Genomic DNA, 18,723 nt, shown 5'->3' with positions numbered 1-18,723 from the left:
CCAGGTGCTGGGGGTTTGCCGAGTACCCAGTGTGCCTGTTCCACTGTATAGAGGGTCAAGACCTTCCCCCTCCAACACCATTGATTCTAGCCACTGCTCCATGGCCAGTTCCACACAGGGCCCATCTGCAAGTTCAGACACCCCCACCAGGTGAATGTTGTTGCACCGGGATCAGCTCTCAGCGCCTACAAGCTTAGTTGTGAGAAAGTCTTTGTTCTTTTGCAGCTCGCACAATTTAGCATCCTGGTCTATAACCGTTGGTTTGCGGTTGTACAAGTGTGGATTCTGCGGTGGCCGTTCTCTCTGCCAGCTTTTTGTTATCGACCTGCAGTAGACCCACATCTACTACTACTACTGATGCAGTCTTCTGTTCCAGGGTGTCTTTGGTGCCCAGAATGGCTGCCACAATGGTGGCAGTGTGGGCCTCCAGGTACAATTCGGCCCCTTTCTTTGATGAGACGTCTGCCAGTTCCCACCCCCATCTCAGCCAGGTTGTTTGCAGACCATTGCTTAGACAGGGCAAGCGTTCCCACCAAGGTAGCCCGCCAGCCTCCAGACACCACACAAGCCCTCAGAATTTCTACCTCCGGGGAAAGGAATGGTGGCACCACCAGCCAGCTGGATACTATCAGAGAGAGGGGGTCCGGCAGTGCGGGGGGTTTGGGCAAGCTCCCCAGGTATACCATTGTTGTTGCAGGGATCCGGCCTCCACTGCAGCAGGAGACCGCATCCTCTTCGTCCCCGCAGCCCTGACGGGCTTACCGTTGCTAGTCATATTAGTTTATGTATAATCTTGACATGTAACGTCTCCCACCTCTTCCACCCCTGCCATATTTACAACTGCTTACAGACCCTATGTGGGTCTGTAAGCTCACCAAAGCGCTCCAAAACTTGACTGTCCGCTTTGTCCTTAGTGCTGTTGTTACCCCTACTTACAGCTTCCTTATTATCCTTTGCCAATTTAAAGAAGGATCTTAGAGATGGGGTGGGTTTAAGTGCCTTTTGGTTACTGACTTTCCCCAAGTTTTAGACTCTGGTTTGTTTTTTATTATCAAGCTACTTCTCTCTTTCCCTGTGTGGTGTCTCACAGCTGGCGCACTTCTCAAACTCTCCTGTGTTCCTTATTCCAGTAAGAGATTCAATACACACACCTTCCGACCTCAGTGGGTGTGGATTCGGTTTTCTTACAGTATTCACATCTGCTCAATTTTTCTGTACATTATCTTTATTGCCTGCCTGAACTTTAAATAAAATGTCTACCGGGCTGCTTACTCTCGCAGCTGGGCGAACCTCTACAGGTTTCACAAAGCTTTTCTGTGTAGTATCGTGCAAAGATGGCAGTAAGTGGTTATAGCACGCTGGCTGGCTGATAAAGGTCGCGAAGACACGGCGTCTACATTGCCCCCACGCTCCTTGGAGCAAATCACTAGGCTCTTCCACCCAGCCACAACTGTTGCAGTGCCGCAGCCGCTTCTTTTGGCAGTGGCATACAAAGGTTATCGCAGAGCCCTGGTCCCCTATAACCCGGCATACTATTAGAGGGCTCTCCTAGCGGGGTGGGGGCGCTTACATCTCATGCCCTAAGGGACTGGCGAGACGCGGACATAAGGACTATGGGAGATTTATACTGAGATGGTGCGCTTATAGCGTACAAGTCTTCAGTCGAGGACGAGAGTTTGCCACCGGGGCAATTTCTAATGCACTGTTCATTGATTGCGACACTGGCCGATAAATGGGGCGACCTGACTATGGAGCCGCGACATCATCTTTCCATTCAGTACCTACACGTCATGGGGAGGGGTAGACATTTGGCCCGCTGGTTCGCGGCGTCCCTCCGGACGCATGTGGCGGTCAGTCTGGATCCTCTCCGCCTCAAGTGGGAACGAGATCTGGGGAGGCAGCTGGAAGACAAAGAATGGGAAAGGGTATTGAAGAGTCCCGTACGCATACCCAGAAACGTGAGATTCCGCCAAATACAATAGTTCATTGTACACAGGGCATACCTCACACCCAAGAAGATCAATCAATACTTCCATCGTACGGACACGGTGTGCCCCAGATGTTCTGCACCGGGAGCCAGGCTCATACACATGCTGTGGAGCTGCCATAGACTGCACACATTCGGAGGGGTGGGGGGAGATGGGTTTTCTCTGTTTGTACCGGTCAAAGTTGTGGTTGTTGGTTATGTTTGATTATAAACCTCGACATCTGTTCAGAAGCCCTAATTGATCACTCTGAAAGGTTTTTTTTTTTTTGATAAACAAATTTTTATTGTGTTTTGCGGCATAAAGAACAGTATCAAGAATGAGATACAGCAGTGCATTGAACAAGGCATCAGTAACTGCATTCGGATAAGCATCAATAAACCATTGCAAAGACCCTCCCACCCTCCCCCATCCTCCGTCCCCACCCCCTGCGTCCCCACCTTTCAAATCATGCCCCCCAGCCATTTCCCCCATATCTTGCGGAATTTTTTGGGGCAGCCCCGCGCAGCACACAACGACCGCTCCTGGGCCGCACACCAATCCACCCCTCTACTCCAGGTAGCCACTCTGGGCGGGTCCGGTTGTGACCATACTGCCGCTATGTCTCTCTTAGCCACCATAAGGGCAGTGGTGAGGAAGTACTTTTCGTTACGGGACCCGTCGATCCCGTCCATGATGCCCAGCAGGGCCATTCTAGGCTCATGGGGAACCTCCCAACCCAAGACCTCCGCTAGCTCAGTTTCAATCGCTGCCCAGTAATCGTCTAGACGGGAACAAGACCACACCATGTGGAAAAAATCTGCCGGAGCCACCCCACAACGGGTGCAGGAGGCGTCCACACGGAGGCCCGCCCGGTACAGGCGGTCCGGAGTCAGATAGGCGGTGTGGAGGTAGTAGATTTGGATGAGCCGCAGCCTAGCGGAGGTGGTAAGCGACCGAGGGCCCATAAGGGCGTCCCTCCAGTCCGCCTCATCCAGGGGTCCCACCCAGGCCTCCCATCGCTGTTTGAGCCCGCTCCAGTCCACCGGGGAATTGTTAATCAGGGATTTGTAAATGCGGGATATACCCCCCTTTCCCAGATACCCCAGCATCACCTGAGCTTCAGGTGGGCTATGGGGAGGCAGTCTGGAGTCTAGAGGGACGTGAGCCCGGACGAGAGTTTGCCACCGGGGCAATTTCTAATGCACTGTTCATTGATTGCGACACTGGCCGATAAATGGGGCGACCTGACTATGGAGCCGCGACATCATCTTTCCATTCAGTACCTACACGTCATGGGGAGGGGTAGACATTTGGCCCGCTGGTTCGCGGCGTCCCTCCGGACGCATGTGGCGGTCAGTCTGGATCCTCTCCGCCACAAGTGGGAACGAGATCTGGGGAGGCAGCTGGAAGACAAAGAATGGGAAAGGGTATTGAAGAGTCCCGTACGCATACCCAGAAACGTGAGATTCCGCCAAATACAATAGTTCATTGTACACAGGGCATACCTCACACCCAAGAAGATCAATCAATACTTCCATCGTACGGACACGGTGTGCCCCAGATGTTCTGCACCGGGAGCCAGGCTCATACACATGCTGTGGAGCTGCCATAGACTGCACACATTCGGAGGGGTGGGGGGAGATGGGTTTTCTCTGTTTGTACCGGTCAAAGTTGTGGTTGTTGGTTATGTTTGATTATAAACCTCGACATCTGTTCAGAAGCCCTAATTGATCACTCTGAAAGGTTTTTTTTTTTTTGATAAACAAATTTTTATTGTGTTTTGCGGCATAAAGAACAGTATCAAGAATGAGATACAGCAGTGCATTGAACAAGGCATCAGTAACTGCATTCGGATAAGCATCAATAAACCATTGCAAAGACCCTCCCACCCTCCCCCATCCTCCGTCCCCACCCCCTGCGTCCCCACCTTTCAAATCATGCCCCCCAGCCATTTCCCCCATATCTTGCGAAATTTTTTGGGGCAGCCCCGCGCAGCACACAACGACCGCTCCTGGGCCGCACACCAATCCACCCCTCTACTCCAGGTAGCCACTCTGGGCGGGTCCGGTTGTGACCATACTGCCGCTATGTCTCTCTTAGCCACCATAAGGGCAGTGGTGAGGAAGTACTTTTCGTTACGGGACCCGTCGATCCCGTCCATGATGCCCAGCAGGGCCATTCTAGGCTCATGGGGAACCTCCCAACCCAAGACCTCCGCTAGCTCAGTTTCAATCGCTGCCCAGTAATCGTCTAGACGGGAACAAGACCACACCATGTGGAAAAAATCTGCCGGAGCCACCCCACAACGGGTGCAGGAGGCGTCCACACGGAGGCCCGCCCGGTACAGGCGGTCCGGAGTCAGATAGGCGGTGTGGAGGTAGTAGATTTGGATGAGCCGCAGCCTAGCGGAGGTGGTAAGCGACCGAGGGCCCATAAGGGCGTCCCTCCAGTCCGCCTCATCCAGGGGTCCCACCCAGGCCTCCCATCGCTGTTTGAGCCCGCTCCAGTCCACCGGGGAATTGTTAATCAGGGATTTGTAAATGCGGGATATACCCCCCTTTCCCAGATACCCCAGCATCACCTGAGCTTCAGGTGGGCTATGGGGAGGCAGTCTGGAGTCTAGAGGGACGTGAGCCCGGACCGCGTGGCGCAGTTGAAGGTAGCGGTAAAATTGGGAGGGCCGCAGCGAGAAGCGGGTCTGAAGCTCTTGGAAGGAACACATGCGGCTCCCACGCCATAAATCGCCCAGACAGGAGATACCAAGAAGATCCCACTGCCGAAAGCCCGCCAATCCCACCACCTCCCGCAGCCAGGTCCCGTGCCAAAGCGGAGTGAGTTGTGTGGACGTCCCCGACCATCTAGTGTGCCGCAGTGCCGCGCGCCACGCGAGGAAGAGAGCCCGCACGACGTCGGGGAGTGATAGGGGGACCGTTGTGCCATAGAGCATGTTTTGGATGGAGGAGAACCCAAGGCCTTGTACCTCGAGACGATAAGCCGGGTCGCCCCAGCCTCCCGAGAACCAGTCATGGATCACCAGTAACTGGGTGGCCAGATAGTAAAGATATAAATTGGTCATGCTCAGGCCGCCATCATAGGAGGGGACCCTGCATCGATCCAAGGCCAGCCGAGGCCTACCGCCGCCCCAAAGGAATTTGGTCACCATTTTATCCAGTTCTCGGAACCACGGGCGCGGAAAAGGGCATGGAGTATTTTGTAGTATGTAAAGAAATTTGGGGAGGATCATCATCTTGTATAGAGCGACTCTCCCTAGCGGATTCAATGGGAGGGACTGCCACCGGAGCATGTCTGACCTGGTTTTGTTGACTACCGGAGCCACATTAAGGGCCCAGCATAGTTCCGGAAGGAGGGTGACCCAAATCCCCAGGTATTTAAAGGAGAGTCTCCGGAGGGGAATGTCCGACTGCCAGTCGAAACATTCCCGCGACGGGTGTAGCGGGACTAGGACGGATTTTTTGGGGTTCAGGTGAAGACCCGACGCTTGGCCAAATCGATGGAGGATCCGACGGACCCGGGGTCCCGAGGTCGCTGGGTCCGAGAGATAGAGGAGGACGTCGTCCGCGTATAGGGCGATCTTGTCGGGGGCTACATCTGGCCATTCCCATCCTCGAAGAACAGGATCCGCGCGAATCAGCACCGCCAGGGGTTCCATCGCCAGAGCGAAAAGGAGGGGCGAGAGCGGACAACCCTGGCGCGTCCCCCGGCCTATGGGAAACGGGCGAGAAAGTGCCCCATTGACCAACACACGGGCCCGCGGGTGCGCATAGAGGACCATTACCATGGCTCGGAACCGGGGACCGAAGCCCATACGCTCCAGGACCTCACCCAAGTACGCCCATCCCACGGAATCAAAGGCTTTTTCAAAGTCGACCAAGAGGAGGGCCAGATAGGGGGAAAGGCGGCCGCGGTGCGCCATCGCGAGGTGGAGGCGCCGTAGACAGTGTCTGGTCCCCCGCTCCGGCATAAAGCCACATTGGTCCGGATGGACCAGGGAGGCGAGCGATGGGCGTAACCGCTGTGCCAGGACCGTGGCATAGATTTTGAGTTCTGTGTTAATAAGGGATATCGGCCGGTAGTCGGAACAGGACCGCGAGGGAGGCTGTGTCTTGGGGAGTGCAACTATGGTTGCTGTATCCGTTTCGGGCCGGAACGAGCCCGTCTCCACCACGGCCGCAAAGAGGTCCCGAAGCCTCGGGGCCAGTGTCTCACGGTAGTGAGCGTAATATTCCTGGGGGAACCCGTCGGGTCCCGGGGTGTTCCCGGGTGCCAGGCGGCCGATCGCCTCTTCAATCTCCTGCAGCTCGATCGGCGAATCCAGGGTCTCAGAAATCTCAGGCTGCAGCCGCGCTAGTGTCACCCCGTTTGTTCCCAGTAACTCATTCAGGGAGAGCGTGGACGGTCGGAGACGGTACAGCCGGGAGTAGTAGTCAGCGAATGCCTGGGCTATCGCCACTGAGACCGTGTGGACGCCACCTGCAGGGTCCGTGATGGCTGGAATGATCCTGCCCGCCCGGGGATAGGTCGCCAGGCGGTGGAGAAGAGTGCCGTTTTTGTCTCCCCAACCGTACACCCGGGCCACCGAGGAGCGCCATAGGATCTTCGCCGCTTCCAGGGAGTGCAGGCGAATCTCTTCCCGCAGGAAGGCCAAGCGACGAGACCGTGTGGCATCGTCTAAGTTTCCCAGACTACGCTCCAGTTCTAAGGCTTGGGCCTCACAGTCCGCGAGCTTCTGGGATTGAGCCCGTCGTTGACGTTGCAGGTGCCCTTTAGCGGCGCCCCGAACAGTCGCCTTGCCGGCCTCCCAGAGGACGGCGGGGGAGACGACAGAGCCCTCGTTATGAGAGTAGTAGTCGGCTATCTCGCCCCCGACCGCCCTCCGAAAAGCCTTGTCGTGAAGGAACCAAGCGTTCAGACGCCATATCGGACGGGCAGAGAGGGGGGGGGGACCGAGAGCGATGAGCACCGGCGAGTGGTCCGAAAGGCCCCTCGGAAGAATGCGTGCGTCCCGCACCCCCGCGCAGTCGGTAGAGGGCACGAAGATGAGGTCGATCCGGGCGTGGGAGTGATGGGCCGCCGACGTGTGGGTGTATTGGCGCGTCTGCGGGTGCCAGATCCTCCAGACATCGCAGAGACCCTGGGATTCCGCCCAAGAGGAGAGTTGTTTTGCGCGGGCGACGCGGGTCGAAGAGACCGGACCCGTCGAGTCCATGTGGGGCGAGTAGAGAGCGTTAAAGTCCCCGCCGAGTATCAGGGCACCTGCAGGAAGTGTCGGGAGGATATCCGCTGCGTGGGAAAGGGCCGACGGCAGGAGGGACGGCGCCGCGTAGAGGGACATCAGGGTAAGGGGTCGGCCCTCCAGAGTGCCACACACTACCAGTAGCATACCCTGGGGGTCCAAAAGCACCCGAGTCAGGACAAAGGGAAAGGACTTGCGAAGCAATATGGCCACCCCCCGGGATCCCCGAGCAAAACCTGAGTGCCATACCCTGTCATAACCGTAACGGCCAAGGAAGGGGCAGTTGTTACCCAACAAGTGAGTCTCCTGGAGGAGGAGTACATCGATCTCTGCCCGTTGTGCATATTTGAGGACCGCCATGCGTTTGAAACGGTCCAGGAGGCCATTGACGTTCCAGGAAAGTATGCGCATGGCGGCCCTAGGGACAGGTGGGTCAGCCATAGTCAAGGACAGAAGGATGGGCCAGTGGAGGCGCGTCCGAGCAGGTTCCCAGAGAGGAAGGACAGCGGAGCGTCGGGTGAGAGAGCGGGATAGACAGTACATGATACCTTAGCACAACAGACAAGAGGGAGTCACCCCCCACCAACAAAATCTCCCCAACGAGGAAGAAACAACCCCAAACCAACCCCAACCCCCCACCCCCCGCCCTATACTTCAAAAACGGAAGCATCTGTCGCCCGAACCAAATGGAAGAACCACCAAACTAAAACGCTTGGGCTTGAGCGCTAGTGGACCCCTGATACATCAAAAGTCAAGCCTGATTTACCTGCCCTGGCCTAGAGCAACACTGACAACGGGACGTCTCACCCCCGCCCAGGCATCTCCCACCCCCCCACCCCAAAGGTAAGCAAAGAAAGTCAAATGGTAGGGCTGCGAGAGAGGTCCGAAGTGTCCACCAACTCGACCGGGTGGGTTGCAGGGCCTGTAAGCCGAGGTGACGCGGCCCGCTGCCCATCCGCCACGGGACTGGTGTGTGCGGCTGAGGAGGCCGATGAGGTTCTCGATCTCTGGCTTGGCCGGCCCCCAGAGCGCGTGGTGATCGCCTCCCCCGTTGTGCGCTCCCGGGGCAATGTCCGATGCCGCCGACGGGTCTTCGATGTCCGGGGTCTCCCCCGTGGACCCAGAGGCGATCCGCGCCCAGAGCGCTGCAAGGGGTGCTCCTCTGCCAACCAGGTCCAGGCCGCCCGCGGTGTATCGAAGAAGAGAGTCTTTTGCTGGAAGATGACCCGGAGGCGGGCTGGGAATTGGAGCTGGTATTGGAGTCCCAGGGAGCGCAGTTTTTGTTTCACTTCAGTGTAGGAGCGGCGCAGCTCCTGGACTTCGCGGGTGTAGTCCGGGAAGACCATGATTTTGTGGTTCTGATAGTGGAGGGCATCCATGCGCCGGGCTTCACGGAGAATGGCATCTCGGTCACGGAAGTTCAAGAGCTTGAGGATGAACGGCCGGGGTGGAGCCCCTGGGGGCCTGGGGGCCAGGGAGCGGTGGGCTCTCTCCACCACGAACGAAGCCGACAGGCTGTCCGCCGGCATCCAGGATCGGAACCAGCGCTCCATAAAGTCGTCCGCCCGGCCCGATTCAACTCCCTCCGGGAAACCCACTAAGCGCAGGTTGCTGCGTCGAGCGCGGTTTTCTGCATCCTCGACCCGGCGGTGCAACTCCTTAGAGTGAGTGGTCAGCTCCCGAACCTGATCTTGCAGATGGCGGATGTCGTCCTCGGCCGTGGATATCCGGGACTCGGCTTCCGAAATGCGGGCGGTGGCGTTCCTCAGATCTTGCCGGAGAAGAGCGACGTCCACTTTGACCTCACCCACCATGCCCTTACGGGGAATCCATCCCCCAGCCATTCTTGCTTCAGAAGCCTCCAACGTACTTCCACGCGCCAGCAGGCGCTTTATAAGCTGCTCAGGGCCAGTCTGCACCCGTCCGAGCCTGCCCTCGCCTTGACATTTTACATCAACTCAAGGTACTGTGTATTTTACCTTTTGGAGGGAGGACAGTAGGGCTTTGTTTTCCCACGCCAGGCCATAGGCAGATTGTGCTGTGCTGAACTGTTGATCTTTTTCCCTGGGTATAGTGGCTGGGAGTAGTGATGGGAAAGCGTAAAAGTATGGAGGGGGGCTCAAAGGAAGCCTGTTCAAAAAAGAAGAAGACCCGGAAACTAAGCTCGGTTGCAGGGGAAGGGGTGCTTGATTGAATTGACAACCTGCTATCTGAATGCGATCGCCTCCTCGACCCAGTCCCCACTAGCGCTTCTCCAGAATCTACCAATGCACCGCCTTTTACTAGCTCCACACATCCTGGCCGTATACCAGCCATGTTTAAAAAGGTTGCAGGCAGGAGTCAGGTACAGGACCAAGCTGCCTTGCATCCCAGAGGGCCTGCTAGTGGGGGTGGTAATGTATCGAAGACTGTAGTAGATCTATCAGCTTTCTCCTGCAGTAATGGCTTTTCCCCACTATTAGATTATGTTGAGCCAGAGGACTTGCTATCTAGCCCGGGTAGTGTAGCACAAAAAGATAGTGTGCAGACAAATAAATGTCTAAATGCGGATGACATAGCAGCAATAAGGCTACTTTCAAATGTAAACAACCATGATGCCAGGTGCACAGGTAGTTTATCAAGTTGCATACCTGACACTATAAACGAGGCACCTACACATAGATCCTTAGCATCACAAATAATGGACATTATGCAGGAAATCAGAGCACTAAAAGTAATTTTTGGCACCCTCTCAGATTCTTTAAGTAAGGTGCATACTGATGTCCAATGTGTCAAGAAACGACTTAAATCACAAGTAATTTGTCCAACAAGCGTCCAAGGCGGCAATGACTGTGTGAGCAAACTACCATGTGACCCTGTCCAACAAAACTCTGGAAGCCTAAGTAGAGAAAACCCAGCCCGGAAAATCAAAGCTGATCCCGTAGACCCTAGACACCCTGGAGGGGTAGGGCAGCCTAGCGCTGGTTCATGGCAATCCACCGATTTTAATAAGGCATATTCTTCTCTACTAAGCCTTCCCAATCAGCAGGCAAACCGTCCACAATCCTCATTTAGCGCTGATCAGATCTCAGATAGGAGACGAATAGTGTATATGGTCAATGTACTAAGGCTTCCCCTAAGCTCACACAGAGAGGATGAGGGTTCACTAATTAACTAATGTATCCACTGGATCCGGCGAGTGAGTGGCTGCCGGTTCTTAACAAGAGAGGACATTACTGGGGCGAAGAGGCTTTCTTACACGGGTGGTCCCCCAGATGCTGTTGATGTCATAGCTCTCACTTTCTCGTATCACCTTGTGGAAAATGTGGTGGCTTTTGACATTTGTACTCAACATCTTACTACAACTAGCTAATCAAAAGATGGACAGAAGCAGCCTTACAGATGAAGGCTTTAAGCATAGAACTTGGCATAAGGGCGGCCAATGGAAGAACAATCTCTGACAAGCAAGGGATTCATACATTCATCAATGGTCACCACACCAGCCGTATAGATTATTTGTTAATTAGCTTAAAACTCTGGCATACTCTAGCAGATATGGTTGTGATTGTTAGAATGGAGAGCGATCAAAACCCACTATTTACTGCGTTCATGTAACTTCACAAATGGGTACAAACCATGATTCACTTATTGCAGGTGAATTATTACCAACAAATGATATGCGGCGCTTAAAGTGGCTGATAATCATCTAGCGGGCGTAAATATCAGCAGCCGTCAATAGTGATGTTGAGCACACTCTAATTGAGATGGAGACATCCCTTTGCAACCAACAGTCACCCAAAGAAATAACATCTTTGCATAATACCTTATTTTTAAAAGTGCAGTCATACTTCCTTAGACCCTATAAGTCTAAGAGCATTGGCACTCGGCCACGGCACCACTGGTTCAACAAAGAGTGCAAACAAGCCAGAGGAGCCTTGGGGGAGGCCATTAGATCAGGAGACTTGACCAGACTACAAACGACCAGGAAGTCATAAAAGAAAGTGATGTTGAATGCAAAAAGGTCCTGGGATGAGAAAAGATGGCAGGATCTAAAATAAGCGAGCTATGGGAGCAATATGCAGCACTTTTGGAGCCTAGTAAAATGGGGCACAGGGGGAGTCACGCAGTCCCTCCAAAACCATGTGGACCCCAACATGTGGTTTAATCATTTTGCCAAACAATATGCTGATAACGATACCAAGGTATGTGAGCCCTTTCAGACTCCCTTTTATCTATCTGACAAAGACTTTGACAAAGCAGATGTAAGTGCTGCACTTAGTACAATTGCCACTGGTAGAGTGCCTAGTATTGATAGCGTACCTGCGGACATTTTTGGCAGGAGAAGGCTAAATGGAGTCGGTACATATTGTTGCTAGCGAATGCTATTGCCCATAACGGCCCTATCCCGGATACTTGGCGAGGGGTGGAGATCATCCCGACATATAAAAAAGGGGATAAATCCCTACCTGGGAACTATAGGCCGATAAGCTTTATAGGTCCGATCCAGAAAGTAGTGTCCCAACTAGTTTTAGCAAAAACCCAAGACTGGACTGATGATAATGCCATCCTGAGCCCACTCAAGGCAGGCTTTTGGGCCCACTTAAGCAAGATAGACCAGGTCATCCGTGGAAATGAAATAAGCTTTTATTAATATGTTGGGATTTTTAAGGCATTTTAAGTCTTTGACATATATTGTTTTAATACAAAATTTCTGTTGCGTTATAGTACATCTTGATGCAGTGATCTTATTTTTTTTATCTATTTATCCAACTGTAGCTCAATGTTTTTACTGTGATACTATCGTTTTATGTATATAACTTTTATGGCTTGTATTGTCAAATAAAGCTTATGTTGATGATGTTGACGATTTGAAATAGTATTAGTGTGCATTATTTTGAGCAGTTTCCCTTCTATACGCTGTTGTCCCTGCCTGGGGTTCACAGTACATCTGTTTGAGTCTGGGGTCAGTAATAAAGCAGTTGACTCTGCTGCAGTGGAAAGCAATGAGCACATCGTCGGCTTCTTTATTTGCATAGTGCCTAACACTAGTGCTCCTTCGAGTGCTCCCAGTGTTGGAAATTGAAGGAAAGAGAGGTCATGTAATTTGCAGGTTCGCACAATCTGGTGCGATGCAGGAACCCAGATGGGTACCCCGACCACAACACAGTCAAGGATCCAATGCAGTGCTTCTTAACCTGTGGTCTGGGAACCCCTGGGGGCCCATGAAGCCTATTCAGGGGGTCCACGACTGCCTAGAAACTTAAATAATATTAACAAATTAAGAAAGTGTATATAAGTAAAGAAGCGAAATGTAAAACGGAAAATTATAAAACCTTCGGTAAATGTGAAGGAATTTGAAGTTGGAGGACGCAACATAAGATTCAAATTTATTATCTGTAACTAAGGAAATCCAGGCTTATATTTCTCCAACCCCTCCCCCACAGCACAACATGCGAAACGGTCCAACAAAGAGACAATGAAAACAACAAAAAAGTTGGTTCCATACATTAGTACAATTGGAACTAGGAGTAGCAGTGTGCCTCCTGTATGTTGTATATCTAAGGGGCCTATTGCATGTCTGCTTTCTCGATGAAAATGCTCATTACTACAATCATTCTTCCAGGTGCTGCTTACGTTCCAGGATGTTGTTTCCGGATTCTCATCAAGGGAGCTGGTGCTTCTACAGAAAGAGCAGAAGGAACTTCATGCAAATCTGATGGAGGAAAACAACCAAACCTTGAGTCACTGGGTAAAGTCACGCTGAAAACATTTTGTGTAGTTTGCAAAGTCCAAGAATTAAAACATACTTTTCCTGCTTACGGATCTCATAATGATGTTTGGAATAGTTCTTTGAACTTTCCTTCACTATTTGTGTGGATATTGTACTAGCATGGTTCAAGATGTGAACTAACGTATGTTTCTTAAAGTGGGAGACAAAAGCCAATTGCTTCCAATTGTGTGTTTGGCGCCTAGATCCGTTATTTGACGTAAAAGAAAGAAACACTACTACACTAGCTCCCTCATAGTCACGACTGATGGTCTCAATTTTTGGGTTTATTCTAGTAGGTTTAACCTTTTCTAGGTCAAAGCTCTGGCAGGTACATTGGTAAACATCAGGGACCTTCAGAAGGCAGGGCTGCCGTTTGATTCCCTTGCTCTGAAAGGGAGATTTTGGTGGCTTTTCTAGGAGAATAGGTCAGCAGGCCAGGGGCCTCCAATGCGCAACGCGTGTCCACTTCCTACAATGTATATTGTACTTGTGAGGTTAGCACTGAATGTAGGTTTTGGCAGATACATTCCTTATACCAATGTTGAAGGTTTGGTTGTGGCATAAGAGAGGTAATGGCTGCAACTCTTTGGGTTGGGTTTGAGGAAACATGCTGCCATCCAGTACTCATAGTCCTCTAAGCCCTGCTCCTCCCAGCGGATGGCCTCATATCTGTTGCCATCAACAGATGGAAGCCGCTATAGACCATCTGCTCTTCGGGGTTTTAATTAAGAATGCGTGTAGTGTGAAGGATTTTTTCCTTGAACTATGCACACATTCTAGTCCATTCCTCCCCTCCATCACCCTTCCCAACACAGTAACAGACGCCTACAAGATGCACCAATAAAATGGCTGCCGCCTCCACTGAACCCATACGCTTGACATTACCATAGAATAGATCATGACCACAACTGTTATCCACACTATTACTAGCATCTATCTACAGCTATTTATAACTAAGTATATATTGTTTTTGTCTCAAATTTGTCATGTTACACGCATTCATCAATAATCGTGTGTACAAATGCTTATCTTTGAGTTCATCCCCGCATCACACACCTGTTGGGAAGGCTGTCATTGCCTAGGGTTGCTCCTCATGTCTAATCTAACTTTTTTTAAATTAATTAAACTCCCCATATTTCCACTCTCTTTCCATCGGTTCATGATTGTAGGAGCCGTAGATTACTTACATATCCCCTTTATATTTTTTTAAACGGGCTGTATGATTCGAGTGTCAGTCTTTTCACATAGAGTGAACAATGAGTGTGTCTGCCAGTGAATGGTGAGACCCTTAACAGACTGCAGGCACAGTGAAGACCATTGCCCAATGAGTGAGATGGGTGCACCTCTTATCAGTAATCATACTGTTTTTTCACACACATGCAAATATGTCCACTCATGCTGTTTGTGCCTTGAGCCTCGGATTTCTTTGATGTACTTTTACGCAAGACGGGGGTTTCTTTACCTCTGTAAAGCAGATCTACTGTAATACGTTAATTGGAAGAAAAATTTAATTTTTTCCATTTAATAACTCAAGTTCATGCGTTGATTTGGAGAAAAGGTAGTAAGGAATTTCTGTACCTGTTCTTAAATTAGGTGATTTGTTTTTTAATTAGTCTTTGTATTTTTGATTTGAGGGTGGCTTATTGTAATTTTAGATATTTTATAGTCCTTCTAATGAGTGTTCCGTACAAATAGGGGCTAGTAATCCTTCAATGATATGCATTGATTGTGAGTAACCGTGTTAAGCTGCTGTGTGTCTTTATTGTAGGGAAAATTATATTATCACTCCAAGAAACAGAGGAGAAAAATTTAAGGGAGAGGAGAATAGGAGATTTAATATTATTAACAAATATATTGTAATTAAACACTAGGTTACTATATTACTGTTACTATTATTGAACGTTTTCAGAAACCTTATGTGCACTGCCAAGGTTCCAGATGAGTACGCTCAGTATGTTTACCCTGCCTCGCAGAGGCCAGCATTACGTGTAGCATTAGTGCCCCTATGGTACTCTCTTTGATGAAATCTGCATACATGACTATATGCAAGTTCATTAATAATTTCATAGCTTCCAACTATGATCCATTTGATTTGTAATGGAGTTTGCTTCTCAGCCTGTTCTCTAGGGCAAGCATCAGATCTCTGCATGATGGATGACTACTCCTTGAGAGGAAGAACTAGCCCCCGCAGTCCCTGCTCAGGTGAAGTATATATGTCTTTAGTTGGTTACATTACTGCAGCAGGACAGTCCGCCTTCTTAATGCTAATGACCAGTAGACCTGTTTCGAGTTCACGCTTGGCTGGCATTTCTCATGGCACACCTTGTGATGTGAGAGAGGTTACATATACCAGAGGCGCTCTGCAGCTCTCCATCAAACTAGAAAAGCAGACGAGACACTGAAAAAATACTGGAGGGACAGAGAGGAAGCGGCTTCTCTGCTTGTGTGTTCAAGGTGAATATAGGAGAAAAGGGACAAGTTGCTATAGTTAAGAGCATTGAACAGCGGCCTGCTCAAGTTCAGTTTTCAAGAACATGATAACCATTTGGTCTGCATAGCTATTAGCTGTGTTAGTTGTGTGCAGAGACTGCTGTTAGTATGGCATTATAGTCATAGAAATACCATATACGTTTGTGGTGCTATCCATGGCATTTCTCTATTTCTATTGCGGCCCAAAGTCCGAAAATCCCTCTGACAATAGGGGTTGGGTTTTTGGTAAAAGTGTATGATACAGCGTGGTTGGTGTGAGGCTTTGAATGTTAGATTAGTATGTTGACCAGGCAAACATCCCTTTGCCTTCATGGTGTGAAGGTGATTTGACATTACAGGGCTCTGGATGCATAATATTGTGATACGTTTTTATAAGTTTCCTTGTATCTTGGGCCCACAATATTCTTTTTTTCCGTTGGGCAAGCAAAGGTTTGAACCAACTTACCAGCTTGAGCGGGAGAAGCGAAGCTGTGACACGCGCAAGTCCACAACTAGATATAATCAGTATTAGGTAACAACCAAATCTTGATAGATAGTATCCGGAATATATGTAATTTATTGTGAGTTACAGGAACCCCTTTCTATGAAAGATGCAAATGCGCAAGACAGCCACACTATCATTTTAAGTCTTTATTCAGATACTAAAACACTGTTTTAGTGCAGAATAGATGTAAAGTGCAATAGAAGATGTAAACATTCTGGTGAATAAAATAAAGGCAACGTAAATATGAAGAAAATTAGCCAGGTAACAGATAGCAATATTTAAATTCCATTTACCCTAGCTAATGTCTATATTAGTACCAAAATCGTGCTGTAAAATGGGAGCTTCCTAAATGGCATGCATGTCTACCTGTTCATAGCTCGTGTTTTCACAGTCCGTAGGCTGGCCGGAGGCGAGGCCGCTCTCAACCTATGCTTTGTCGCTGTTCATAGCAAGTGTCAGGCTGCAGCGTTGATTCAAACCTTTTATAGTAAATGCTCCTTCTAGTAAACCTGAAGCTTCCCTCTCTGAGAGGCTCTTGCACAGAGTTTATATGATGTTTCTCAGCATTATTTTGAGGAAAACATAGCCCTGTGATCAGTGATATAAGGTGTGAACAGAAACATGGTCATTGTCCTGCACATTCATCTAAAAGTACTTTGTTTGTGTTGCTAAATATCTTACTGCATGAATGTGACATAGGAATTATTGATACATTAATATTGCGTATCATATGTAAATGACAATGAGCATTCCATTAAATGTCTGCTGCGAGGGAACTTAAAAGCAATTTACTGGCCATTGGAACAAACATTCCCAGATAGCTTCAGCCTAAAAACTTCTCTCCCTTTTTGGCTGTTTTCCCCAGGTACCTCCTTAGTGTTGCTCTGTGGCCGCATTCCCCAAATCTTCCTCAAGTGTCTTTTTGTCTCTGTTGCTGTTTATCATTCACAGTGTGTATCTGAGGTGATCTTGCTGTTTTGAGGTTTCTCTGTATAATTCTCATTAATTGTTTTCTAGGCTGTTTTTTGGGTGTTTCTCTGTGTCTGGTGTCTTTTTTACCTGTCACTCTTGCTCCACATCTGCCTTTCCCTGCTGCTTCGACTATCTTCCTGTTTTATAGCCCAGGGTCTCTCCTTCTGCTTTTGTTTCTCTGTCATAGTAATTCTCTTTGGCTGTATCTCTATTGCTTTTTAGGTCTCGCCTAGCTATCGCGTAAGCGAGCGCTATGCAAGACTATAGTAAGATGCTCCCAAAAGTGCTCCCAAAAGCGGATTGCATGGCGAGCACGCGTGCATCGTGACGCCATGCAATCCATTTGGCATCCTACTTCAAAGGGTCCCCTCACCCGCCTGGAATGCGCTCCCCCGCCCCCTCCAAGCGTGCGCGCCACGCTCCGCCGGGCTTGTCTTGTTCGTCTTTTTAAACATTCACGTTATCATGTGCTTACAAAAGCCTGCATGTTCGAAATGTGTTTCTTTATTTTCAGAGCGAAGGGCTTTACGATGTACGTCTTTAACATTATTTAATGCCAACAGAACGCGGTCTTTTTACATTTTTGTTTGTTCTTAGGTTGCCATGAGCACATAACTGCGCTGCACGCTAAGCTTTATATTAATAGCAGCGCACATACTTTTTGTAGTACAAGTTAGTACTTTGCTTTGTTTACTTTGCTATTATTCCAGCGGACATAATACAACTGAGCACACTGTCTGATGTCTGATGCCTGATGCTTGCAGATGTCTGATGCCTGATGCTTGTGGATGTCTGATGCCTGATGCTTGTGGATGTCTTATGCCTGATGTCTTATGCCTGATGTCTGATACCTGATGTCTGATTCCTGATGTCTGATGCTTGTGGATGTCTGATGTCTGATGCTTGATGCTTGTGGATGTGTGATGCCTGATGTCTGATGCTCGATGTTTGATGTCTGATGCCTGATGCTTGTGGATGTGTGTTGCCTGATGTCTGATGCCTGTGGATGTCTGATGCTTGTGGATGTCTGATGCCTGATGCTTGTGGATGACTGATGCCTGATTCCTGATGTCTGATGCTTGTGGATGTCTGATGCCTGATGCCTGATGCATGATGCCTGATGCCTGATGCCTGATGCCTGATGTCTGATGCTTGTGGATGTCTGATGCCTGATGCTTGTGGATGACTGATGCCTGATTCCTGATGCTTGTGGATGTCTGATGTCTGATGCCTGATGCTTGTGGATGTGTGTTGCCTGATGTCTGATGCATGATGTCTGATACCTGATGTCTGATGCTTGTGGATGTCTGATGTCTGATGCCTGATGTCTGATGCTTGATGCTTGTGGAAGTCTGATGCCTGATGTCTGATGCCCGATGTTTGATGTCTGATGCGTGATGCTTGTGGATGTGTGTTGCCTGATGTCTGATGCATGATGTCTGATGCTTGTGGATGTTTGATGCCTGATGCCTGATGCTTGTGGATGTCTGATGTCTGATGCTTGTGGATGTCTGATGCCAGGTGCCTGATGTTTGTGGATGTCTGATGCATGATGTCTGATGCCTGATGTCTAATGTCTGATGCTTGTAGATGTCTGATACTTGTGGATGTCTGAGGCCTGATGTCTTATGCCTGATGTCTGATGTGTGATTCCTGATGTGTGGTTCCTGATGTCTGATGCTTGTGGATGTCTGATGCCTGATGTTTGATGCTTGTGGATGTCTGATGTCTGTCTGATGTCTGATTCCTGATGTCTGATGCTTGTGGATGTCTGATGCCTGATGTCTCATGACTGATGTCTGATGCC

The 18,723-nt window shown here is 49.8% G+C and overlaps 1 protein-coding gene across 2 annotated transcripts in view; it reads left to right on the top strand.

The window, feature by feature from the left end:
• LOC146800038 (uncharacterized) overlaps window positions 1-18,723 on the top strand; it is a 268,500-nt gene that overhangs the window by 233,083 nt on the left and 16,694 nt on the right. For both annotated transcript variants that reach the window (XM_085620939.1, XM_085620938.1), the window contains 2 exons: window positions 12,824-12,949; window positions 15,086-15,172. In XM_085620939.1, coding sequence (XP_085477065.1) covers window positions 12,824-12,949; window positions 15,086-15,172 — 213 coding nt within the window. The remainder of the gene's footprint in view (window positions 1-12,823; window positions 12,950-15,085; window positions 15,173-18,723) is intronic.

The sequence above is a fragment of the Triturus cristatus genome, chromosome 8 (genome assembly GCF_964204655.1).
Source record: "Triturus cristatus chromosome 8, aTriCri1.1, whole genome shotgun sequence".
In the NCBI taxonomy this organism is placed as follows: Eukaryota; Metazoa; Chordata; class Amphibia; order Caudata; family Salamandridae; genus Triturus; species Triturus cristatus.
The sequence above is the reverse complement of the archived record's forward strand: the minus strand, read 5'-3'. Positions and strand labels throughout refer to the sequence as shown.